General features: G+C 41.4%; 1 protein-coding gene across 9 annotated transcripts; it reads right to left on the bottom strand.

Moving 5' to 3' along the window:
- Nucleotides 1–1,618: 1,618 nt before the first annotated feature.
- Nucleotides 1,619–26,231, bottom strand: CEP104 (centrosomal protein 104). Of its 9 annotated transcripts, none has more exons than XM_067310881.1 (22): nucleotides 26,149–26,217; nucleotides 25,237–25,401; nucleotides 24,542–24,715; nucleotides 23,770–23,908; nucleotides 22,466–22,531; nucleotides 22,005–22,081; nucleotides 21,671–21,839; nucleotides 21,284–21,442; nucleotides 20,372–20,617; nucleotides 19,263–19,466; nucleotides 18,505–18,672; nucleotides 17,203–17,376; nucleotides 15,307–15,483; nucleotides 14,775–14,981; nucleotides 14,168–14,284; nucleotides 13,509–13,545; nucleotides 12,907–12,988; nucleotides 12,186–12,294; nucleotides 11,756–11,894; nucleotides 11,205–11,272; nucleotides 9,844–9,934; nucleotides 1,619–3,810 (listed from the first exon to the last, which is right to left on the bottom strand). In XM_067310881.1, the coding sequence occupies exons 2-22, from the start codon at nucleotides 25,347–25,349 to the stop codon at nucleotides 3,755–3,757; spliced, it is 2,772 nt and encodes a 923-aa protein (XP_067166982.1). In that variant the 5' UTR covers nucleotides 25,350–25,401; nucleotides 26,149–26,217; the 3' UTR covers nucleotides 1,619–3,754. The 9 variants fall into 9 exon arrangements, with proteins under 9 accessions (XP_067166982.1, XP_067166980.1, XP_067166981.1 ...); XM_067310879.1 differs by lacking the exon at nucleotides 1,619–3,810 and adding an exon at nucleotides 7,647–8,514; XM_067310880.1 differs by lacking the exons at nucleotides 1,619–3,810; nucleotides 26,149–26,217 and adding exons at nucleotides 7,647–8,514; nucleotides 25,643–25,748.
- Between the last annotated feature and the right edge of the window lie 2 nt (nucleotides 26,232–26,233).

Raw genomic sequence — 26,233 nt, 5'->3', positions numbered from 1 at the left:
GCGGAAAAACGGTGAACCGGGTCCTCTCCTGGTTGCCGTGTTATTTCTAAAGGCTGCTTGCTGCGTTATTTCGAAAGGGCGGTGATGAGGATTGCTTAAATCTGATGCAAATAGCTACTGAGCGTAGGGCTGGTGTCCTGGGGCTGGGGTTTGCACGCAGCAGTGCAAAGCATCCTTGTCGCGGAGGATGCCGCGGCGCAGGCACACGAGCCTCCTTCGCTGGCACGGCTCTGCCTCCGCTTTCTCACGGCTGCGAGGTCGTGGAAGGGGGCGGCTGCGCTGCGGGGCAGCACCGTGCTCGCTTGCCGGGGACAGAGCTCCTCCTTCCAGGGTGGAAGGAGCTGCTGACACCTCCCTCTCTTCCTCCTGCTCCCCCTCGTTCCCCAAACTCTCCCCAAAGCTGAGGGGTTCGTTCGTTCGTTCGTTGATAGCCGCGGAGAGTGCTCTCCGGCGTAGCGGGCTTTCAGCGCGCCGAACGAGTCCTCGGCCCGCCTACCCCACGCAGCGCGAGCTCCCGCTTTCCGTCCCCGCCGGGGCAGGGTCAGGGCGCTCAACGGCGCTTTGCTCCGGGCTCCGTTTGGCCCGAGGGAGCCCGGCAGGCAAGCAGCGCACGGCCGCGGTGCCTCCGCTGCGCTCGGGAGCGCGGCGGCGTGAAGGCAGCCGGCGGCCCTGCTGCGCCCGTGCACCAGCGACGCCTCTAAACCAGCCGCCCAAGGGGGAGGGCAGGGCAGCAAGGCCGCTGAAGCAACCGCAAAGCTCCTGCCCCGAGAGCCGGCTGGGCCGATCCGCCTGCTGAAGGAGGGCGGCGGACGTTTCAGAGATGGAGCACGGAACATCCCTGGAGAATCAGCGCTGCGGGAAGGGGAAGGGCCCAAGCCGGGCGCAGCACGGCGTAAGCGATGGCGGTGCGGAGCGCAGGCAACTCGTCTCCGTGTGAACCTGCCCAAAACGCTGCAGGACACGATTTAGCGCAGCGCCGGTACGACTGCGGAGAGCTGCGCTCCGCTTAGCGCTGCGCCTTCAGGCCTTCCGCCGGGGAAGCGGAACACGCTCTCCAAATTCTCCGCGGCGCCGCTAAGCCCAGACCGAACGTACGTTCAGAGAGGATGGCCCCGGCCACATCCCTCAAGAACCTGCGCGAACGGTAAACCGGCCAGCAGGAACAGCACGTGCTGAGAGCCGAAGGCAGAGGGCAAAAGGCATCTGCGCTCTGAAAACCCCCCACGCTGAGTAATAAACACAGCATGAACCCCGTAATTCCTGCGCTCCTGCCAGCTACCACATTCCGAGACCCGCCGCTGACAGGGTCCAGCAGAATAAAAGGCTTCTTCTGCGGGGTCACAGAAAAAAAAATAGCAGGTTTTTGTTCAGATGTGAAACATCCCCTCAGCCGGGCTGTGGTATCCCTGCTTCTGCCCGTGTGTTTTAAGAGATGCCCTGCGGTACAGGCGATCTCCATAAATCAACACAGACTCGGTTCCTTCCCTGAGCAGCCTGAGGGCCTCGGGACAGATAATGTGCTAATTCACAGGAGTCGGAGCAGAAGCAAAAATACCAACCGTTTGGACACAGTCTGGGGCACTTTTTTGCCCGAGAGGGATGTGAAATGTGTTTTTTTTTTTTTTTTTTTACTGGGCCACTAGCCAGTAAAAGTTTGAGCCTTAAAACAATCCCGCAAGTATTAGACCCCCCAGTCTTAGAGGTTCCCTGCCGCCCACGAAATCCTGCGTGACCGTGCACTGACGGGAGAGAGCTGCCCGCCGGAGCCGCGCCGCCTTTCTGAAACCGCTTCCTTGGAACGGTACTACGCAGACGCTCTGCTTCTGGAACGCGAGCGGCAAAGAGCTTGCACTGACTTAAACTGCAGGAGAACGGAGGTGCTGTTTCAAGAAGTTATTTTAACAGCCAAATATCAACCCGAGAAGCACAAGCACCTTACATTTCTGTTACCTTACAGGAGGTAAAATACCTTGATGAACAGGTCTGCCTCGTTACGATATGTTCTGGCATTTTTATACTACTTTTTCTAGTTACTGCCGGTAAGATGATTTTTGGTACTTCACGTAATGCAATCTGCCGAAGACGGGAGCTGCTGATTCCGAAGCGCTCTGTGCACAACCCATCGCTTGCCCACAGCTGCTAGCGCGCTCGCGACCGAAGCGGCTGCGGTCCTCCTGCGCTGCCTCCCGCTTCTCAGCGGCAGCCCGGGCACCTCCCTCGAAATCCTCCGCCGGGGTTTGCTCGGCCTCCCCAGGACAACAGCTCTTCCCAAGGGCCGAGGTAAACGGCCCCGAGGCGGCCGCGCGGCAGGGCCGCAGCCTCGACGCGCTCCTCTTCCCGAGGCTGAGAGCAGCCCCTGCGCGGCGCTTCCCAGGCTCTGCCGAAGCCGGAACAGAGTTCCGAGAGCAGAAGAGCAGGGCAGGGCGATCCCAGCTGCTTCGTCACACGTCCGCAGACCTCCAGAAAATTCCTCCCAGTCCTCAAGTTTTCCCACTCCCCTTCATACTCCCAGCAAGTGATCGTATCAGTCTAAGACAGCAAATCGGACTTGATTCTGTGACAGAATTTGAAGGTTTCCCTCCAAAATTTCCTTTTCTTTCCCCTGGATATTTATGCAGAAATAAGGCCAAGGGGATCTGAATGCCTTACTTGAGGAAACACATTCTGAGAGTTCCCGTAATGAAATGGCCCGTGGCCACTGATCTGAGCACAGCCGAGCCGCCAGGCCCTGCTGACTACACGTGTCTCAGCAGAAAAGCCGCCGCCGCCGGGCAGAGCGAGCCGCAGTTGTGCTCTCCGTCGGTACAGCGGGGCGACGGCAGCTGAATCCGCAGGAGGAAGCAGGTGCCTCCATTGCCTCACATCACGTTTTAGCCCAGCACCACGTTGCCCAACGTTGCCGCAAACACTGCAGCTTTTCATCACACGTAGCCAAAATAGCACTTACGACACTGGCTCACGTACAGCCAACCCCGTTAAAAAATAAAAATAAAAAATTAAGCTCAGGCCTGCTTGGTATGAAAAGTGAAGCAACCAAGACCATTGAAGAAAACCAGTAATTAATCACATGTGCCAAGACCCAGTGCTATATAACTCTTTGCAGGAAAAGAGAGAGAAAACTGGCCACCGAGGTCCCACCTCTCCCATGAAGCAACCAACACCTGGCCAGCAATGCGCTCTGCCTGCTGATTCAGCAAATGGTATTTTAAACCCCCAAATGAGGCATGAAACTGCTAAAGAGCACCTTGTTTCCTGAATCTGTGCACTATAGATCTCCTAAGAAGCTACAGTGCCTCTGCCTCTGTCCTCGCTCCGGTCCCACAGTACTGTGACTTCTGCTGTAACAGCTTGTAAATGCAGAGATGCATCCAAACTTGCTAGACAGTATTTTATTAAGTAACTGCAATAAAAATAATTTACATATTTAATATATGTGACTTTTTCTCTTGAAAGCTAGTGACAGAGTCTCTATGACTTAAATACCTTGCTTGCTGGTCCAATACTTAAGGACTGCGTAATTCAAATAAAGGCTTTCTTGTCGCAGAGGAACTCCAAGCAGCCGCTTGAGATCAGACCCATTCCTGCGAGCAGGGACGCTGGCTGCTCTTGAACAGTCTCTGCAGTTTAGACGGATGAAAACAAATTGGCCGATGTTCAGCATACAGTATGGAAAAAAACATATCAGATGGAAAAAACACTAGATGGGGGCCACAGTCTGTTCTTTCTTTAATAATGATGCAACATCATTGCTGATTTAAGTTTTCCAGTCCAACAGCTTGGAGAACTTCTTTCCGTCAGCGAGACCTGCCCCTGTAGATGATTTTTGCTCTGGAATATTTTGCTCTAGACTTCATGGCACAGGAACACACCTGTGTTTTACACTCCAATATTTATTTTGTCACAGCAGAAAACACAGGCTGTTTATAAGAAGAAAGGAAGCAGTCCAGTTAAATCATCCTTTAAAAAGTTACATGAATGGTACTACTTTGCTTAATAAAGGCCCTTTCAGGTCTTAAAAAATTTCCACTTTCTCACTTCCAATGCTTACCATTCAGTAGTTTATATCTTTAAACCTTACTTTGGGAGTGCATTTTTAAAGTTTATAGGTACCTACCGATCTCACTGAATGTTACACACACTAAAATACTTAATAATCAATTTCTTAAAAATGTTGCTAAAAAGCTATTCTTGATTTGGGGAAAAAAAAAACCTATTAAGCAACAAGAAGACTAAATGTGGTATGCCCAAGCATACGCATTTTTGTTTTAGAAGCTGTCTGACCAAAGGCTTTATAATGCTCTTGTCTGTACGCATGTGGTTTCCCTTCTCTAGCGTGGGTTGGTAAGGTCCGCGAGCTGCGTGGCGAGGAGCGCAGGGAGGAGGCAGGAATCTCCTGCGGGGGGGACTGAGAACTTCCCGCAGTGAAAAAGCTGCAGAGATTTATTGCATAGGTTCCTATCTAAGGCATAATTGCCGTGCTCCAAGACGGGAAAAAAGAGAAAAGCGGTTATTGTGCCCTCTCTGGAGCCTCAACAACTGAGCGGGCAGATGGGGAGTCTGAGCACATGTCCTTGATGAAAAGGGTAGCAGTAAAGCGTCATGACTTAAAAGCAGGAGAAACAAGTGCTACCCAAAGGATGCTTCAGAACCATAAAAAAGCCTCAAAACCCCCCCCAAACCAAAACCCCTGAGAGAAGGTCTCTGAAACATTGCCTCATACAACTCCCAACTGCTGTTCAGATCAGTCAGCACTAGGAAATATGACTCTAATTCAAATTAATAAGGTTTATTTTATCAGATCTTAAATTTTTTTAACCATATTTATAAAGGTAGCCCCAAAATATTACAACATAGTAATCACACATCCTGCTACATGCAGGATTTAACTGATTAGCTTTATTTTAATTATTCTTCGTTTGAGTTTAAAAGCCATGCTTCAAGAGCAATAGAGAGTCTTATTTACCAATTCAATGTATATAGTATATTGGCCAGTCCAGAAAATATGTAGGTCCCTTGCAAACAGGTTTTTCATTCAACTTATACACAGAAAATCTCACAGTTTTACTTCCAAAAGGAAAATACACTCTGGGCAATAGCCCATGAGCCTGCAGTCCATCGCACATGCTTATCTCTGAGCAAAATCAATGGTTATTTTGCTTGCATAAGGAATCAGGTCCTAAAATAGGAACCTATGTCACTTAAGTGGTAATAAACATATATATATATATATATATATGTATATATTTATATATTAAGGAGAATTAAAGAAATAATTATATAAAAATGCAAATACTCTGATCTACCTGTAAAATTCAGAAGCTTGTACATAAGGCTGCAAGCAAACTATAAAAACTGTACAATACAAAATCAGTGCTGTATATACAAGACATTACTGCAAATTCACTCTGTGGTGGCAAAAAAAAAACAATCCCCAAACCCCTTATATTACCATGATTGCATATTCCTGTACCTGTGGTGCACACAGAAAGAGAGCAATTAATTCTATCCTAGAAAGAAACTGCCTAAACTTTACAAGTAGAAACGTTAGGATTGTTGCTTTAGATATAAGGCTTCATACATTGTACCTTCATATAGTTCGTTCTCTTTGAAGCTAATAAAACACTTGCATGCTGTAGTCTATGGATGTTTACTTCAATCACGATCTAACTAGAGAAAGTCAGAGGTGGGTTTAGAAACGAGCTGAGAAGTACACTAAAGTAGAAAAAAGGGGTTTTAATGTACTAATTCAAGCTTTCCAAGGCCCTACTCGGATTTTTTTTTTTTTTTTTTTTTTTTTTAGGAGTCATCTTTTGGGGGAGTATTTCAAAATTAACAGTGTGAGATTTTAAAGCACGGTTATAATTTTATGGTAACTCCATAGGTACATGCTCTTGTTAGCTACCAAAGGGGACTCTTGCAGGTTAGCTTAACCCTCTTGTCACGTGGACTAAAAAAGGCACTTCACGCACAGCAGGAGAGGCAGCACGGAAAAGCTGTTTCAGGTTATTTCTCACGTAAAGGCATGTCATATGGCAACATCCAGACAGCCTTTTAGCTTTCTTATTTGGTGCTAATTTTTGGCATCGAGTAGCGCTTTGGGAGTTGCATACTAGCTTTAAAAGCCTAAACTTCAAATATGCATACAGGCCAGGCTTCAACAGCAGAAGCAAATCCCCAGCCCTAAATGGCTTGTGTCACCTCTGGGGCCTGGGCTGACCTACGCAGGAGGATTCGTTTCACTGAGAACCGTTAACATGCTGGAACTCGTACAATTACAGACTCCTTTATTACTAACAGGAGCAAAGTTATCTTTCAGAATAATGCTTCTAGGAATGTTAAAGCCTAGCGTAAGCATAGTATAAACCGGCCTGATCCAATTCCTTTCCTTCCGTGGTCAATTAGCACTTTCGGCCGACTACCTAGGTGCTCAAGGATACCAATCAGTTGGAGAGAAAAAGAGTACCCCTTCCCAGCGAAGGAACCGATGTTAGAGCCCAGCACAAATAAACGGACTTGAGAGCTTTTACAGTGGCTATAAATTTGCCCCTTTTAGCTGAAAGAAAGTTTAACGTGACAAAACCAAGAAAGAAAAAGGCAGCTGTTGTAAACACGCTGACAGTATCTCACCTACCATCAAAATATAGTAGGTCGTGGCACAACGACTAAACTGTGCTCCAAAGAGTGACATGATTCTTCCACTTATTTACTCCGAAACATTGTAACTGAGAAATAGACAACTGAAAAATCTCTCCGGTTCTTGGCCCTACTTGTAAACGTCCTAACTGAGCAAATAAACTGAAGATTAATGCTATAGGATTTGGAGTAGGAAAAAACCAAACCCTACAACTTTTCTCAACTACATTACAATTTCTCCATTATTTCTATTCTTATTATTTCTAAGCAAACTGATGGGGAAGAATTTTATTTTATGGAACTGTTGCTTTACCCATTAATTGGTTTATCTATACATGATCATATGGGTCTTTTAGATCAATTGAGATATACATTTCATATCACCTGATATGTATTTCTTTTTACAGGTGACCTTATTTGAAAGCATAATTTATGCCTATGACCTTGAGATAAATAGACGAATGTCTATATTCACAGAGATTTGTGAATATAGACATAGGTGCATTCTTACTATTTAATTATGCTGGGCACATTAGATTTGGATGCCCAAGATCTTGCATAGTTTAACTATACTGGTTTCAAGAAGCTTAAACTATTCTTATTGTTTCATGGCCTCCATAACAGAGATCGTATTGGGGTTATTCACTACGTTTATAAAGGAACCTTTTAGCTAACGAAGATGTATTTTTCACGTCGCCTTATTCTAACAGCGCATCATAGCAGATAAATGATAGTATTGCTAAGACACCAACACCACCATTGCATCAAAGGAACCCACGCAACTGTAACAAGCCTGTTTTGTTCATCATGTATCTTGGTATTTTCAGTGGTGTTTTCTCAAGCCGGATGGCGAGGAATTCTCTGTAAATGTGCTGATGTAGTGCAGAAATACATATGGAAGAGCTATCTCACAAGTGAACCAGTATATTCATTTCACTTCATGACCTATTCCTCTACCGCTAATACCTGATGCTAAAACAAACAAAAAAAATTAGTGACACTATTACTTTCAGAGTGTTATAAAGTCAATTTCTGGTAGAAAACTATTAGCAATATATTTTAGTTATTACACTGAGGTGATCAAGTGATAAAGTCAGGTAATACAGGTATTATTTCCCAAACTTTCAGGATGCATATTTGCAAACAAGTGTTAGGTTTAGTTCAAAAGAACTAATGCTTTTCAGCTTTGTCCTGAATAAAATGGTATGATTTCTGCTCGATGCATTTCTTGCTCTTCCCCAAGAGAAAGCCAAAACAGGAATGACTGTGGCTTTGGGATCTTGGGGAAATTCCTTACTGGATCTCAAAACCAGTCTGCTAGAACCACAGCCCCGAAGAAATCCACTAACTAGGACACAGCCTCTGCGCTGGCTGCAACAACAGTAAGTGCAGATTCTGACCTTGTTAACTTTATACTCTTTGGGGAGTTTTTTACTATGAGGAACCAGCGAGTAAGAATAATGCACGGCCGCCTTTGTGCCGTACAGGGAATGTGGCGGGCTGTTCTGTCCCAGAACATCTGCATGTTCCTAACAAGCACATTCTGGGGGAAAACCACAGCTCTGCAGACAGCTAACATAAAACCTCGCTACCAGGGTACTCAAAATAAACAAGCACTGCTCAAGGCTGGTGAACAGCTCTGAGTAGTCAAATGGAAAAGATGACATAAGTTGTCCACAATTTTTAGGCAGCTATTAACAGTTACATGCCCAGTTATTAAGACAAAGGAAAAATACTTGTCATGTCATCGCTTTGAGTACATTTTGCCAGTGTTTTTATTCGGGCCCCCTCTTGGGGTTGGGATCTTGCTTCCTACAGAGGAAGATCGAGCTTTTGCTCCTGAAGGGCCTGTTTTCATTAAATACAGGCCACCTGTTTTGCCTGTGAAGAGAACATACAGATCATTATTTGCAAGCACATCTAGTCTGAGTCTTGAATTTTAATTACCGTTTTGATTGTCAAAGTATGTTATGTCTGAAGGACCAATACTAGTAACTCCGAGCGGGTGGGCCTCCAGTTCAAGAATCCTTAACCTCTGAGTACAGCAAGGTGCAGAGTGGTACGAGTGCATGGTCAGAGTTCCCTTCCTATCTCTAGGAAATTGCTCTGGAGTTTCAGATTTATCCGTACAAGGTTTAAGTTCCTTCTGACCATATTTCCAAATTCTAAACAGCAACAAGCTAATTAGCTTTCTTAATAACAAGTATAAACAGCAAGGCCAAAGACAGACAGACGTGATGGTAGGTTGAGTTAAAAAGATCGGAAATGGTCAGGTTTAACCACATTCACTTCTGACAGCTGAAAGAGACAATTGAACGCTTCTTTCCAGGAACTTGGAGTAGCTGTGAAATGCGTTTAGGAGCAAAGCAGAGCTCAGGGTGAGAGAAAGAGAAGGAAACTCTAGCAACAACCTGAGTATGCAGCAGATTAAAGAACCAAGAAAAAAGCCTGAAGGAGGAAAGGTTTTGGAGGTTACTAGAAAAAAAGCTTTGGTACTGCAAGCAGTGAAAATAGCTTGTTTGTTTAACTTCTGTGTTCAGGATTTTGCACATGCTTCATAAATAAAGACGACTTCATTAAAAAAGAAAAGAATATATGACATAAGCATCGATTTCTCTTTGCTGGAGAAGCTGCTACACAGTCATAGATTCTGCCTAGCTCCTGGTTCCAAGCTGAAAAGGAAAAACACTACGCAGCACTAACTATTCCATTCATCCCGTGGTTAGGATTAGATTTGCATCCTCTGATTGGACATTAAAAGCCAAATCAAGGTTTCAGTTCACTGCGTCAGTGTTCAGGAGCTTTCCATAATGTTAACTGTTTAGTATCACAGCTGACAGGTTTGTTCAGGGTCTTTCCAGTTGTGAAAGTGGCTAAGAGCAACTGCAGTAAGGAAACACTTTCAGAGCTTGCTACTGTACAGAAAGAAGACTGAACTGATATATTAAAAAACATGCCAGTATTCCCGCTCAATGAAACTAATGCCCTCATTTTGAAATTGTTAGTATTGAATGATTTAACAGTGAGGAGAACTTGCTCCCTAAGTATATATTATAGTCTATACCAGCATAAGAAATATCAATTAGGCTACACAAACGCAAAAAGCATGTTGAACAAGTAATTAAAGGCCAATTTGCTTTCAAGGATGAAACACTCTGCCTAAATAATGGCAACATGCTGAAAAGCATAATCATTACAAAAATATCTTACCAGACTGCGCCGGAAAACTTTTATTTATTATGGGTAACCTCCGCAGATTCATTCTACAGCCATCTTTGCCCATTAAGTGAGACTTCCAGGCCTACAGTCAATTAAAAAAGTAGTGATATTACAAAACCAGAGAATTTAATAATCTTTTATCTAATCACAATGTACACATGCAAATACTTTTAAACATGGTAAAAATGAAAGTTAACATATACTTTATGCAATAGTGTTTTAGCTTGCTTGCTTATAGCATGTACGAGAATCTTATGTGGTACTAAAAAAAAAAAAAAAAGGTAGAAATTAATATATTCACTTGTTCTGGTATTATAACCTAAAAGGAACAACACAATAAAAAGCAAACAGATTCAAGAAGTCGAAAGCAGGTGTGGTGTTTGGGTTTGTTTGTTTTTAACTTCCTTAATTAACGATTGAATTCAAAGCAGTTAAAAATATAAACTTTTCCAGAAAATTAAATGATACACACAACTGGTTAAACCCTAGCTTGTAATGTAATGCTAGATGATTCATATAAAATACTGAAACGGATGTTAAGTATTTTCTGAACTACTAACTTTTGACATAATACCAATGATTATTTTCAATTGCTGAAAGCATATTTTGGAGCTAGTATGTCAGAGATTTCATAGCATTAGGCAATTACAGGAAACAATGTGTAGAAAGTAGAGAGGGGTCATCCCAGCTCTCTCTCTTGACAATTACAGCAGCTCTTGCTTACTTTCTTTATGTTCATTTTCTTCTCATACCCAAAGGAGAGGAATCTTACTTTTGAATCACCTTTTAGATGTGCTCAATCCTGCTGCAGTATTTTAAACTGCATAATGCCACTGAAGAATGCCAGGGCTGAACAAACAGAATCTGGTAGGACTTAGGAATCTGGAGAGCTGTAAGGTATATTAGAACTCCTCCAGTCTACTAGCTTAGTCTAGTTTAGGTGATATGTATAACATACAGAGAGATTTTTTTTTTCCTAAATATTCAGAAAAATCTCAAATTAGGCCAATTCATGTCTTGATAGTATGGAACACTTCAGACAGAGCTAAATTTATTTTTGTTAATGATTTATAAGTGAAAGACAACAGATGTTTACTTTTCTCCAAGAGGGGTCAGGAGGAGAAAGACCAGCATTGAATAGCCTATAGTCCTGTGGTTCCCATATACACTTGGGAGGGTAGAAGACGACCCCGGTTCAGATACGGTACCCAGAGCGTGGGATAGCCATTAGAGACCCTGGTAATAATCTAGGCAATTTCTTAAATCTGTGTGTGTTACCCAGTATTATAAGAGGACGCTAATTCAATCCCAGTGATATAACACAGTAAGATCAATCTAGAAGGCAATCCTACCTCTTCTCCTGGGGAAAAGTTGTCATGACACAATGGGCAATGGTTTGCCACTTTTTCTGGTTTGGCAGCTGAAATGATTAGAAAAATAATATGAGAATGGCAAAGACTGGCTAATTTTCAAGTACAGAAGGAGGATTTGTACAACAAAGAGCTTAACCTACACTATGACTAAACCAGCTGCTATCCTATTATCATTAACTGCTCTCAAAGAAGTCCTGTGTTTAATCATCTGCATAGAAACTAAATGAAACGGAATGGAGGACGGTTATCACACAAGCGTCTGGGGCTTAACTTGCAGGGACTGGGGTAGTGGCTTTCCGCTCTTCTCACACGCCCTCCCCACAGGCATTCATGGAAGCAAAGCACTTGGAGCACTGGTAAACACACGTGTTTACGCTGAGAGTGTTCAACTCCTGAAGATGTAGTTAGAACCCTAAATCCACAGTACAATACCTAAATAGAAGTGGTCTGATTTGCCAAAAATACGCAGTATTTGAAAATTTAACCAACTCCACTTTTGAATTACAGCTTTCCTTTTTAAAACTACTCACAATTGCAAGTCTTGCTCTTAATATGTTTGGGCAACTCGTCTTTTGGAAGGGCCTCACTACAGCGCTGACATTTCCCAAAGCTGTCCTTTTTATCACACTCGGTCAACAAGTGCTCTGTCAGGCTTGCTATTTCGACCACCTGCAACACAGCAAGAGGTGCACAGAAAGATTGGTACTGCGCTGTGTTTAAAAAACTACTTATGTGATTTCTGGAAGCAAAGTCTCACTTTTCAAGGTGACTAAGGGAGAATGAAGTTTTAGTCAAGTTTTTAATCCAGTTCATAAAGCTGCTCTTTTCTAAAAGCACTATCCAAGATGACACAACTGCATTGCAAATTCAACCACCATACTGTTAAATGCCTCCTAGCACCTTAAAACCAGAATAACAACATTTAATGACTGTAATAGCTATAAAAAGTTTACGCCTGACCTGTTTGCAGTGCTCACATCTGGTTAACATAGGACAATGTTTCCAGTAATGGAGATCCAATCCTTCCTCTGTGAAGGATTCATCCCTTTCACCACAAAAAATGCACAAGCTAGGAATAACAAGCAAACAAACAAAAAAACCCATCAAACATCAGTAACGCTATATACTGAAATGGGATGAGCCCCATTTCTTCTATTCTGAAAAGCAGCTAACATTTTGGTACAAATTACTTCCCCTATATATTACGGACATTAGGGTGGGGCATAAACAGATGCTGCTATATAATTTACGGTAAGTACAACTTAAAAGCATTTGTTGCTATAGAAAGCCATAATTTGACAAAAGCATTGAGAACAGCTGACTTAAATGGCTTTCACGATCCCAGAAGCTTTAGGCGCTTTCTCTGTGCCCTAATCCTACAACACACACAAGCGTTCCAGTACGTCTTTGCCTTATTTTTACGCTGTCAGTAGACCATTACATTGTAGCTATTTCTTTACACACACACAACTATTCAGAAAACAAGTTCAAGGTTACGCTGTCCAAGCAGCGAGAAGCAACATCTAGGATTGCTCCCTGGTATTTCCAAATCTGTTAGAAGAAAATTTGTCATTATTTAAATGCTCAAGGTACTAGCTCCTGTCTTGTGAAGAAAAGTTATTATGGCTACAAGCTTGTGAGTTACCCCGTTTAGTGATCAGAAGCTGCTCATCTAACTTACTTATCTAAATAATTTGAAACAGAGGAACGATCATCTGGAATCTCTGCTGCTGCATGCTGTGGCCCTTCATTTACCCGATAACCTGTAAAAAAGAAAACTATTAAAACCAAGGTCACATTTTAATTAATTTTTGTGCATGCAGAGAACTACTGCTTCTCCAGACCTTAACAGCAACAGACCTAATAGAAGTATACCGTTTCCATGTTGGAAAACAAACACTAAGGACACCATACCTGCAGGCAGCTGGAAAACTGCAGCTTTGGTGATCCACATTTATAAGATTTTTGTAATTATTTTGCAAATGTAGTAAAGGATTTACTTTAGATTGGAGAGAAATCTAAAATGGTTTCAAGTCAAGTCACTCTCACACTCTCATTTGTTATTAGACGTTAACCAGTTAGCTGATGGTAAGGTTGGGTTTTGTTTTGTTTTTTCTTGGTAAACTTAATAGTTATCTCTAGGACAGGTGGAGCTTCAGCCAATCCAAAGTACTCAGACATGTTTTTAACTCAGATGATTCAATAATCCATTAAGCATCTACAGTGCCTCAAGGATGACTTGAAATCTCTCTACATTTCTTAATATTATTTGAAATTACTTACCTTGATTCTTCGACTTCTGAAAATCAGATTCTTTTTCCTATTGAACAGAGAAATTTAAGTCAGTAGTTTCCTTAATGACTGCGATGCTTTCCAGGGAGAAAGAGAACAGATTATATCCCAAATTCTCTCTGGAATTAAGAATTTAGAGGCAGAGCCAATGCTTTACACTGTTCATGCCTCTGGTCCTACAGTAAATCTTTCAGCTATCGAGGCAGCAATCCTTTGCTGAGAAAGGAAAACAGTCCTACCACCTGTCTCTAACGTAGCTGACTACCTTTCTAAGATTCAGATGTAAAACTCAACGGATGCGCAGTACAGCATGCTCCTGGAGGGTCTTAAGGCACTCAGTACCATTCCTATGCGCTAGCTGGTACAAGAACACTTAAAACTTCTAGAGACACTCCCAGAGTTACCATAATATAGACAAAGCTGTTCTAAAAGAAGCCAATCTTTATGCTGTGTTAGGAAAAACAAACTGGCAAATTTAAAAGCTGGTTGCTAAGGAAGAAAGTCGGTCCCTTAGTGTATGTCCTAGAGACCTCTCTGCTTTAATGTTGTCTCATTACAGACCATCTCAACCTGGGATACCTGAGGGGAAAAAAAATCAAACCAAACCAAAACACAACCCCCCCCCCCACACACACACACACAACCCTAACCTTTCCAGCTTGAACTTCTGCTTGTATCTCCTTTAGAGCTGCCAGCTGCCCTTGCAGAACTTTTATTTCTTCCATCTTCTGTTTCTCTGCTTCTTCTGTGGCTGCCTTTTTCTGTGCCTGTCAAGAAACGCTCCTTCAGTTACAACAGCTTTTGAACCATCTATCACATAGGGAGATTGCAAAACATAAGACGTCAGCATAGAACAAATGATCAATGCAGCACAAGAAATATCCTCCTTGACTGAATGATTGGGCAGTTATACTAACAACCCACAAAAAAAAATCCTCTGTACTAACCTGGAAGAAAGACATCACAATTTTTCTGTGCTTACTGTTACCAAGGCCAGCCAGCAAAAAACAGTAAATGTATATTTTTGAAAGTTATTGGTTTTTTTTCCAGAAGAACTATCTCTGTATTCTTTGTAAGTTTTATTCATATGTAACAATAAACTGAACACTAGCTTTTTAGACTAACTGTAACAATATACATTAAGATATTCTGCTACAGGTGTCATTCAATATTTAATATAGCTATGAAATCAATGTATTGCTTAGTTGAATATAATGTTTAAAGTAGCTGCATATGATCTACAATCTTATTACATACCCTAATTTCAGCTTCAGTAAGTTTCCCATCTATTTTAGTAAATCCATCAAAGAGTGTTTTATAGAGAACAGTCTTGCGAGTGTTTGCATCATCTGGAGGAAGATATTCCAGTATAGCAGCCTTGTGCTTCCTATACATATCAAAGATAATCCGCAGTGCTGTATCACGTACTTCATAAACTCTGTGTTCCAAAGCACCTGTTGAAAACTGAAAAGGGAAAAAAGAAAGAAAAAAAAAAGCTTTTTCCCATCCCCCCTATCTTTTTAAAAGACTTGTTTCTTAGACTGAGACAATTATTTCACAGCAGTGGGAGAAGTCTTCATACAGACAGTTTTTTCCAAACAAATTTTGAACAACTGATGCTTTTTCTCTGTGTTGGCATTATGCTTCCTCATAACACTGTATGGCATCACCTCCAAGAGGCTCATTAGTTCTCTCTCGGTAATTTATCAACTGCTCTAAAAGGGACAGACAAACACTAATCCAAGAGCAACAGAAAAGAACTTAAGATGTTGTAAACTCGGACTCCTACCTTCATGATGTTGTCAATGGTAAACCCAGAGTTTTCAGTTCCCATTTCTTTCAAGAGGTGTTCCACTAATTCCACTTGACTCATTGCCAGATGTGTTGGGGAATTCGGTTTTAATGGCTGGACCAAATGAACTGGAACAATCTGAAGAGGTTTAACTTCATTACACAGTGCCATTTCCTATAAACATACAGAGAACCAGTATGTGTGTCAGAATACTAAATATGGAAGATGAATTGCCTTTGTAAAGCAGAGTGATTCAAAATTACTTTAGCGAGTTAAGTAAAATGAAGTAAACCTTCCCTAAGAAGTGACTGCTTGTTTGTTATTTTAGGAGTCAAAAGTTGTTTACATTGGCTTCAAAGGGAAGATTATACAGATGTTTGGTCTTGCTTTTGGCATCAAAGAGAAAGCCACTGAGAAACAGGTAAAATATTAGCTATGCTGAGATGAGCAAGAGGTATAGAACCGTGCTGTAAGAAAAATTGAAAGAAATCCATCTTACGCTGAACTATCTGAGGAGGAAATAAGAAGTGTCACAAAGGCTGCCAAGTCCTGACAATGCATCAAGATTGATCTCAACAGCGCGGAAGACATATGCCATCTTGTAATTTTGCATTCTATTTTGGAAAACCTCCAAGGCTAACTTCTGCTATTATTCAAAACCCAGTGTTTATCTCTTTGCTGGTAGCAGACCGATTAATAACCTGGAGCACCCCTCCTCCTGGATCCTGTCAGCTGACAGACACTCCAGGAGACGATGGCTTCCTGCAGTCCCTCTTCCTTACTGACGGATGCAGTTGTCACAGGGTTGGCTGGTCAGCCTTGGTCATAATTATTTCTGTTTGGCACCGTCCCCAGAGAACTGCTTAGGCAGTGTCTCAACTATTAGCGCTGATACAAAATAAACATATTTTCCTTCTCTGCAGGCCAAGCCCTGCCCTGTCTATGAGAATATGTCTGTAACCATTTTCTCATTTCCTTTTAAATATTCAATTACTAATCTATTGTAAATAAGCCAGGTAGTATTCATAAAGTAATCAGTCACCTTTGGGGTTCCAGTGATATGCCAGAGCATTTCACACAATAACCCTGTTAACATTTTAGTTAAGTCTACAGTGAAAGAAAACTCTTGTCCTCTCTGTGTGGAGGCAAGTAAGGTTAAATAATCCAGAGCCAGTGACTCACCTACTACTCTCCTGGGACTGAATTAACACATTTTCACACAGAATTACTGTTCTTTCTTCTAAATTCTACTGGAAAAGAGAGTCTGTAATCCTCTAGCAGCTGCTCACAAATGCTCATTGCCAACATTCAACAAGGAATGGACTGTGTCTTTTAAAACGGGCATTTTTTTTATGCTCTTGCTACGTTTGATTTTTACACCATATACTTATTTCAATTTAATCCCTGTTTGCTAATGAAGCTATGTTTAAGTAACTCCATAAAACTCATACTCAAATGCAAGAGGCTCATTTACAATTTTGCACCAATTATTTTGGGAAAGAATCTGTTTTTTCTTTCAGTCAAAAATGCAACCAAATTGCAACAGAGAAATCTGAGGAGTATGTAGGGACTTGCTTGCTCTCTTCTCTGTAGATCACTTGCAACTAATAAAAAGAATTAATGAGCAACAGCATTCCTGCATCTGCAGCAGCAGATTACAAGATAACAGGTATTTCCTCACACTCTCTCCGCAAGAAAGGGGAGGGTACACTGCCAGAAAAGATACTGCAGAGAAACTAAGTTGGTTCTACTCCTTTGCCTTGCATATGAGGCATAATCCTTCACAGCAGCGAGCTCTAGAGTTGAAGTCTGATTAGATGTTATCCAAGTATAACCTCTGTGACATTCACAATGCTAATGCAATCAAAACGTAATTTGAAGAAAAGCTCCAACCTGAATAAAGTTAGAAGCCACAAGGCGAAGACGGGTTGAAGAGTCTCCTGTTCTAGAAAGCAAACTTGGAAGTGTTTTTTCCACACAATGAGAAGTCTCTGATTTTCCTAATTTATGTTTTGGTATATATTGCGTAATGATCATTTTTAAAAGTTTCAGGGAAGCTTGAAAAACCTGAATTAAAAAGAAAAAAGGGAAGCACTGAAGAAAATAACCATAAAGATCCCAGTTTTCAGGCAATACTGTAAAATCTTTTCTGTAGCTCTAAACAACAACAGCAGGAATCTAGAAATAAGGTAACACTATTAATGGAAGCCACTTCAAATATCTCTTTTCCAGAAAAGATGTGCTTAGGGCTTAGGTGAAAAGCTTCAGAATTTATTTTATAATGAACAACATAGCTTTTATTTTTTTTTTTCTTTTTTAAAGCCTAGCTGAAGGCTAACTCTCCCTGGGCTAAATTTAATCTCCTAAATTGGAGACTAAGTTGCTCACTCTGTCTGCTCCATTGCTCTATTTCAACTTTTTAAAAAAGCTCAACCACAGTACATATTTGCTGCGTGAGCAGTCATTTCTCCAAATCCATTACTCAGCCCAGGACATTACTTTCCATGCGGATGGAAGCCAGACTTCGCCCTGTCTAACTAAAGGTTGACATTCCATGTTTCTTTTTTCATTCATTCCTTCATTCAATGAAATTTCACAAACTATTTGTTTCAACTATTAGACGTGTTTTAACTACACAGTTCTATAATTTTAGTTGTCAGATGTTCACTGGAGCATTTTACAGAGTTAAATTGATAATTTAAAGAGATCTGGCTTCTCAACTGCTGTAATAGCGGCTTATTAGTCTCTGGAAAAGAGACTAATATGACATCAGCAATAATATGTATATAGATTCTTTTAAAGTGTCCCATATAACACTTCTAAATTCAATTCTGTCAATTTTTTGATGACCTGAAGTTTACAGAAATCAGTCTGCACCAATCACAACTTAAAAATATCGGAATATCTAGTTTCTCTCCTCTATGTGTGTATTTTCCAAATTTTAAGTGTAAAAACTGTATGAACCCACGTTTTTCTTTCATTACACCTGTAATTTTAAGCAACAAAACATTTTATAGCATAGGACACTTTTTTTGTATTTATAATTATTCTCACTATTAAAATCTGATTTACTGCCGAGTAAACCTGACCCTACCCGCGTGAGGCCCTGACAGTTTCCCTGGGACAGAGCAGATGCAACATTCTGCGCGAATCGCAGGCTAGGGAGCTTTTCTTATCAAATGTATCACTACTTACTGAAGACACTATGTCTTTTATGGCTCTCCTTACAAGAAAAATGGCAGCCCTCAGCATGGTCTTTAAATCGTCCTTTGGAGTGCTTACTGACATTTCCATCAGCTTCTTATATACAGCAAGTAAGGCATCTTCTCGATACGACCATGTCTTGGAATACGCTCCTGAAACCTGAACACAGAGCAAGATCACCTTTTAAATGGCCAATACTGATATTTCTGTGCAATGTTTCTATATAGAAACAGCCTTAAAAGAATATATGAAATTAAGTATTCAAATGCCAGGCACTTTCTACAGGAAACTGGGCTCTTACAAAAAGAGGTGTTCCTGCTCGCATTTTTGGAAATACGACTAAGAAAATGGGTTAACAGTACAGGCTCAAGAAACTACCTCAGACTGGCCATGAGTTCTCTCCCTACCAATCACATTCACAGTGGCAATAGTCACAGATATTGTAGCAGCGGGTGCACCCTAAAGCAGGCTACTTCTCAATATCTGCTACGTTCTTTTCTACAGAAGAACGAACTGAATCGATGTAAGATTTTTGAACTGCTCACAAAGTAATCAGTCATAAAAAACTACAGGGTCATGTAAATGTTGAAAACAGGCATCCATGTATCCAAGGTCAAATTTTAATCTCGGATATTTAGATAACAGCTTCAAACGTGAAAATCATCAGCAGGTCTTTGTTCATAAGGTGCTTGCCAAGTCAACTCAATACAGATTACAATAATCCACGTGTTTATTTTGCTGTTCTTTACCAAGGCTTCTCCAAAAACTTCAATAGCGGGGCTGGCCTCCCTCAGTGCCTTCTCTGTTAATGGTTCTGGCTCTCCGGTAATGCCGCTTCTTGGAGTGTCACTGACATTCCCTTCAGTCGTCTCTGGCTCCAGGTATGTAATTCCTTCCTCAGGTTGTTTACGGATAGCTGGAAGAGGTCTCTCATCATAAGGTAAAAACTCAACCTAAACAGAGAAGATTAAGTCATTTCTGGAATGGCAAACTTTGATGTGAAGCTGTTATATCACTAACTGGATTCACCTCAATTCAATCGATTTTTTTCCCCTTTAAAGCAGTATCGCTCAACAATTAAGTACAGATCTGGAAATTCCCACAATAACACCATGAAGAGATAGTTTTATTCACAAACACTAATTCTATCTATAGAATATCATAAAACATACACAAAATGCCTTTTGTGGAAATACAAATACCTACAGAAGAAACCCTCCATTGAGAGGAAGTCAGCAAGCCACAAAGCTTTACTTGTTAAATTATTTTATGTCAACATGCAGCTAAGAGAGTATATTACTGCAACTGAAGTCAATGCAAGTCTTTTCATTAGCTTCGCAAGAAGCTGGAATAGCAACAAAAAAGGTCAATCTAACTAGATACTGTTATTTTCTTCCTCTCCTTAGATGTGACACCCACATTCTGTCACTGTCCTTATAATCACCTTCCAACAAACTCCCATGCTTCTGTAGATTCATACAGTATGATCTCTAAGAATAAGATTTATTAAGCCATTAGGGCAGCAGGCAGAAACCTGTTGCCCATTCTCCCACTAAATTGGCTCTGTGACCTCTGATTAATCATTTAGTGTCTATCTGATTCCATTCATCTACTTGTAAATCAGGTATGACCCTTATTTACCTCAGTCTCAATGAAGATTTGTAGAAACTTCCAAAGCGATTCAGGGAAGAGAAAGGCTAACAGCAATTATTAGCATGGCACTGCTCAGCAACAGAGCCAATTTCAGATACTACACAGGACATGCGAATAACCACAAAAGACCATGCTGTTTCGGAAGGCTGAATGCAAGATCAATTGTTGTGCTAGATTTCTACAGAAACAAAAGTGCATTACTCACATTATCTTTGGGAAACTCTTCCCCTGAGGCTGTGGGATGAGCCACCGGAGGGGGAGACTGGTGGGGAACAATGGGCTCAGGAGAAGCGAGCTTTATTGCCTTCTCTTCCAGCAAAGGCTCTGCTTTCCGTGGCTCTCCTTTTTGTGGTTCTGTTTTCTCAGGAGGAGGTGAATTTATGGCTTTTGTGTGCTGAGAACTATCAGCATAAATCACAGGCTCCAAAGGCAACTCAGGTAGTCTTCGAACCTGAAAAAGGGAAGGAGATTTTGTAGACTAAGGTGGTACGTTGTACTAAAATCAAAGTTATTACAGCTACAACTTTGACAGTCACGAAAACTTTTGCTGCTTTCAAATAAATACCAGACCTCATTCATAGAGGTACAACTACTGCACTGGATACAGCTTTATGAAACAATCACAAAATAATTCTGTGCGTGTGAGAGACAGACAGACAGTGTGAGAGAAAGACTATAAACAGCCCCCCATACTGAGAACAGTATAAAACTATATGTACTTTATGCTTCTTCATAGGTCACTAATTATGTATGGTCAGCAGTATGCTAGCACAAGCCTCTTATATCCACAGTGAGAAATACTTCAAAACATGAGAAAATAACTTACGAATGGGGACTGAGTAGCCCTGAAATAATGCAAAGGTTTTAGGAGTCTAATGCTTTTGGGTTTAGGCCTTAACATCGTAATTTATGGAGAACTAAGCATGTTCATAAAATGCCACATGCAAGTTTTCATTGGGGAAATTCACAGTCTAAGTAGAAATAAAATCTTTACATACTTGACGTATAATATTTGTGCAATGAGTTTTATCCCCTGAATTTCTTTTGGCTGTTCTGCCATCTCCACTTACAACACCTACCTGATAAAGCATTCAGAATTATGAATAACAATACCCACCATCAGCTCTGGATCCAGAAGGTTATGGAGCTCCAATTGCTGATATACCTTCAGGCGATACTCTTCCATTTGCTGTTTCTTCTTTTTAGCAAGATCATAATCCTCCTTCTCTACAGCATAGCGTTTCTCTACCTCATACCGTCCAAGTCGTTCCCCTACCTGGAAAACGTTTTAACAGGTTAGCTTGGAGTCACGTTATTGCATACATGCATGCGTTTCAGTATTTCCAGCCAAGTTTTAAAATCAAGTTATCCGATTTTAACATTATTATTTTTAAAACATACTGGAAATCACTACAACTCCATTTTAACATTAAGGTTAAAGACTACCCTAACAGACCACTGGAAAACTGTTGGGTCTAAGAGATGAACACTCACTCAACAATACCTTTTGCAAGTCTGCAATAGCTTGTTTGAGTTTCTTGGCATGATCGTAGCGTTCATGATGGACAGCTTCACGCTTCTTCTCATCTAGCCTGCGTATTATCTGAGCAACTTCTGGATCCTGGTACATGTCAAAAGCCAAATCATCCAGAGGTGAAATGGAGTCAGGCTTCCTGAAGAAATAAAATTAATAAAATAAGCTTTCAGCTAATCCAGAATAGACCAGGTTGAGCATATGACTTTTTTTGCTACCAGGGAACTAACAAAATATAGAGTTTGAGAATTAATTTAGACTGAGTAAACATTTTGCCAGGGTATATGCAAAATAGCATCCTTACCCAAAGTATGTCCCATCTAAGGCAGGATCATCTGATTTACTTCCTAAGTAGTGGTCTATCAGCTTCTCTCTTGAAGTCTTTGTGGGGAAACAAAGAAAATCTTAATGCAAGTTCAGCAACATCATGCGCACGTTCGGGACAGGAACTATGACTTATAACAATCAATATGAGCTATGAGCCTTAGCATACTTCTGTTTTGGGGCATACGGAAATAGATTAATTTTAAGAGGCTGAAAATGCAAGTGTTGCAATTAATTATGTTTTGTTTTTTGCTTCCACAAAGAGGCACAAATTTTATGGGAGCTTTCTTGCTTCATAATTAGATAAAAATGGATATATGGCAACTCTGCTAAAGCACAGAATTATTAGAAGAAAGATGCCCTCTGTTATCTCAAGAACCCTGCAACTGAACACGTGTAGCGATATTAAAAAGACAAGCATGCTTTCTGTTACACACTTACATTATTATTGCTGTCATTACTGTAGTCTGCAGGATCTCCAATAATATTTATGGCTACTAGGGCAACCTGGGATAGATTTAAAGAAGATGTAAATGCACAGGCTCATTACTTTTTTCCTATCCTATGAAAATCAAAACAGCATGCTTAAATATACATGCACGACTAGTCACCAGACAGTTTGTGCTGATATTCCCTCAAAAATATAATCTCCTGAATATTATCAAGTAGTGATTCATATAACCTTTTTCTTAGCTTTACTTAAACATGGGAAAATGTGTAATTCTTAATATTGATTACAAAATTAATCTGAAAACAAACATTCAGCAAAATTGCTTTGGATGTTAACATTATCGTTCACCCACTTAATTGCTAAAGTTAAAAAAAAACGCAAGATTTGCTCCGAGATTGTTTTGCTTGCTTGTTTTATGAAAAACGCAGATCATGTTTCTGTTGTCAGAAATGAACTTTGTAAATCTTCTTAAGGAGATTCCCGAATACTCTTCGTGTTTACATGTGTATTATGTTTGTCTTCATCTTATATGAGTTTTACTTCAATGAGTCAGTAATAACATTTTTCTTAAACATAGAAATATTTTCACTTGGAAAATACCTTATGTGGCAGCAATATTTTAGCAAATGAATCTGCTTGGTTAGGACCAAACTGTAATGTCTCCTGCAAAATCATCTTCATGTTGGTGTGGACAAACAAATTAGGACCTGTAGTCTTTTGGGTGGTATGCATCCAAATAAAAGCTTTAAGTGCTAATTGCACCTCATGTTTCATTAAAAATTTATTACCAAATCTACAGATCACATTGCACAGCCATCAGTTGCTCCCTTTTCTTGTCTGGAATGGAAATGAAAAGAGCCAATGTAGAACTAAGAGGCAGATATTCACCTTTTCTGTATTTGGACGACTTTATAACAACTTAACTTAATGCCATATCGGATCTTAAAGACTAAGTGGGGGTTTGTGGTGACCAAAGAGCTGATCTCAGAGAAAGTGTTTTGTCTTCACCGCAAAGCCTACTATGCAGCCTGAAACTCAAAACAAAAAGCAGTAATAGGCTGTGCACTTGACTCATTAGTTCTGGATAGGTTGCATGTTTTGGGTCATGATTCCAACCCACTCCAAACGTTCTGTGGGTTTTTTTTTGTTTTAAAGGAGACCATAAATAAACCCAAGAGCTTTCAATTAGCATTTTTAGTTTCTACAAATCAAGGGAGCAGATTTCAATGCCTGTCCTATACTACTGAAATTTACTTCATCTAGCTTATCAGGTGAGGACTCTGATTTAACTTACCTGACTGTATAGGTTGTATTTATTGACATAATTCTTATGGAAAATCAGCTTTAGGTACTGGCCAACTGCATCCATATATACAGATTTTAACTCTCGTGCTTTGAATCCAGTTTTTTCATTGTCTGACAGAGGGACGTAACTGAGAAGGAAAAATTAATAGGTAAGCAGGTAAAATGCCATTGCATTCTGGCTCCTCAAATTAGTATTTTGGTAAATTTTAGAATTTGCTTGTAATTGAAACAAAGTATGTTGTCAGTTGAGAAAAGTGTTCATAATCTACAACATGCCCTTAAAAAAACCCAAAAAACAAAAAACCAAATCACCTCAGCACCACTTTACAGACTTGCTTCACAGCAAGGGAGGAAGAGAGGGAGGGAGGGATCCACAGTGGATGCTTCCAGTGAAGCATAATACAAATAAAATATATAATAATCAACACGTGTTCTCTTTTCAGTGGGTGCACCACTCCCTTGTGCAAGTGTAAAGATGAAAACATGTCCATTTAGCAAAGAGAGATAACTCTGAAGTGTTTCAGAAAGAGGTCTGTCAAAGGCTGTAGCTGTCTTTTGCGATCTGAACACCTTGAGTAAAATTCTATCCCCAAGCACACCTACGTCTTCAGCTTTGTCACAGATCTACACAAGTATGGAATCTGTTCTTCACTGTTTGCAGTACAGCACGTCAATATTGCATGCAAAGCATAATGAATGCTACGAGCTCCTGAGGCCTTTCTAATTACAGTAACACAACCAGTTAGTCTCTTTTGACTTACCCTAGTCTGTGAAACCTCTCTGACTGATAAGGAGCAAAGTATTCGGGCAAGCTTTCACTGATGTAGAACTCAATTTTGCTTGAAATCATATACTGGTGAGCAAGTAACTGTAGTTTTCGTATTCGACATCTCTCCACCAACTGCAGAACAATCTCCTGTGGATACTGACAGAGTCTAAAAACATACACAGTTTCTGAGTCATCTTTAAAGATGACTTCACTTCCAACTTCATTAACATTTAATCATAAAGTCTTCCAAAGTTATAATAGATGAACTTAGCATTACAAATATGGTAAACATAAATCAAAGAATAGAGTAGAAATATTTTTCTCTTCATTTTAGCTTGTGCGTGTCCAAGTGTGCCATATGTATCAACAGGAAGCACCAAGAAGATTAGGTTTTTTAATATTAAGCCAAAGCAGTTTCAAACTCCCTGAAGACTGACAAGAGCAAAAATAGTTCCTTTCTTTCTTTTAAAGGACTTTGTTTAAATGTGATGCCACATCTTTAGGTGGTAACCAAGGCCTTTTTCAGGATAAGGATTTTACAGGATCAAAGCAATTTAGATTTTTATTTTCACAATCAGTTTCATCTGGCAGGCTGTAAACTACTCTGAACATGCACGTTACTTCTCCTGCTCGTTTTAAACTCCCTTAGTACTTCAAAATTATGCACTTTGCTCTCCCTTGCAGTACCTTGGTGACCGCCACCCGTTCACCGTCGGTGCATGAACCATCAGCTCTTTTGCACTGAAGCCGTCCTCGTGTCCTGATGAACTGATGACTACAAAGCCAATCTTGTGTGGCATCCTGCAGGGGTGACCTCGTCAAAACAGCGATGTTTTGAATTCAAGTTAAACCCTACAAGAACAATAAAAGAGCGCTGAAACACTACAGTCAACGAATCTAACCTTGTGGTCCCTCAAGTCACACACAGTAGCTGATGACTTCAGACATGAATGTTCTTTAATTAGTTAAACTGATATTAGCGCCATAAGCCACACCACATTCTTACTCAGAGCATTTTATTAATACTTAGTGAAACGTGCCTTTGCCTGACTTGTAAAGCCATATGCCGATAGACCCAATGAAATCTGCTAACCTGAGCTGGAGCCTGACACTATTTGCTCAAGAGGCTCCCAAACGGCCCGTCTGCTTTTCTGCGCAGTCTCAGACGCGTTTGGGCGAGCGCTATGACAAGGCGTCCTCCGTGTAACTGAGCCCAAGGAGGAGAGGAAAAAAGGGAAAAAAAAACAATTTCGCAAAAAGCCGTTTTCGAGCGACCGCCGCGCCCAGCCGGTGCCGCGGCACTGCAGCACGGCCAAGGAAAGAAGCGGCCGGGGAGTCGCGAAAGCAGCTCGCGCCGCTGACGCTGCCTTCGCGGTCGCGCGCGCAACCGCCAACGGGAGCGACGGCGCCGGCCAGGCCAGGCCGCGCCGCGCCGCGCCGGGCAAGGCCGCACCGGGGCAGGGGCCGCGGCCGGGGGGCGGGGACCCCCCGGGAGGGAGGCAGGCAGGCAGGCCGGCCGGCCGGCCGCGGCGGGCGCAGAGGGGCTGCGCGGCGCCGCCCCCCCCCCCGGGCCGCCCCGCACCGCGCCGCGGGTCCCACCTGCTCCAGCGCGGCTCCATCGCCGGGACCGCCGGTCTCATGGCAACGCAGCGCGGCGCCCGCGTATGCGCATGCGCGCCCGGCC

Source organism: Apteryx mantelli, chromosome 26 (assembly GCF_036417845.1).
Source record: "Apteryx mantelli isolate bAptMan1 chromosome 26, bAptMan1.hap1, whole genome shotgun sequence".
In the NCBI taxonomy this organism is placed as follows: Eukaryota; Metazoa; Chordata; class Aves; order Apterygiformes; family Apterygidae; genus Apteryx; species Apteryx mantelli.
Note: the sequence above shows the minus strand (reverse complement) of the source record. Positions and strands in the feature narration are given on the sequence as shown.

Excerpts from the sequence above, each read along its gene's own strand:
- CEP104 (XM_067310879.1), bottom strand. The coding sequence starts at position 25,349 with ATGCCACACAAGATTGGCTTTGTAGTCATCAGTTCATCAGGACACGAG. Across the intron at positions 18,673-19,262 it reads AAGTTTTTGGAGAAGCCTTG|GTTTCAGGAGCGTATTCCAA; the intron begins GTAAAGAACAGC and ends CTCTGTGTTCAG. Across the intron at positions 13,546-14,167 it reads CAGAAGTTCAAGCTGGAAAG|GAAAAAGAATCTGATTTTCA; the intron begins GTTAGGGTTGTG and ends TCTGTTCAATAG.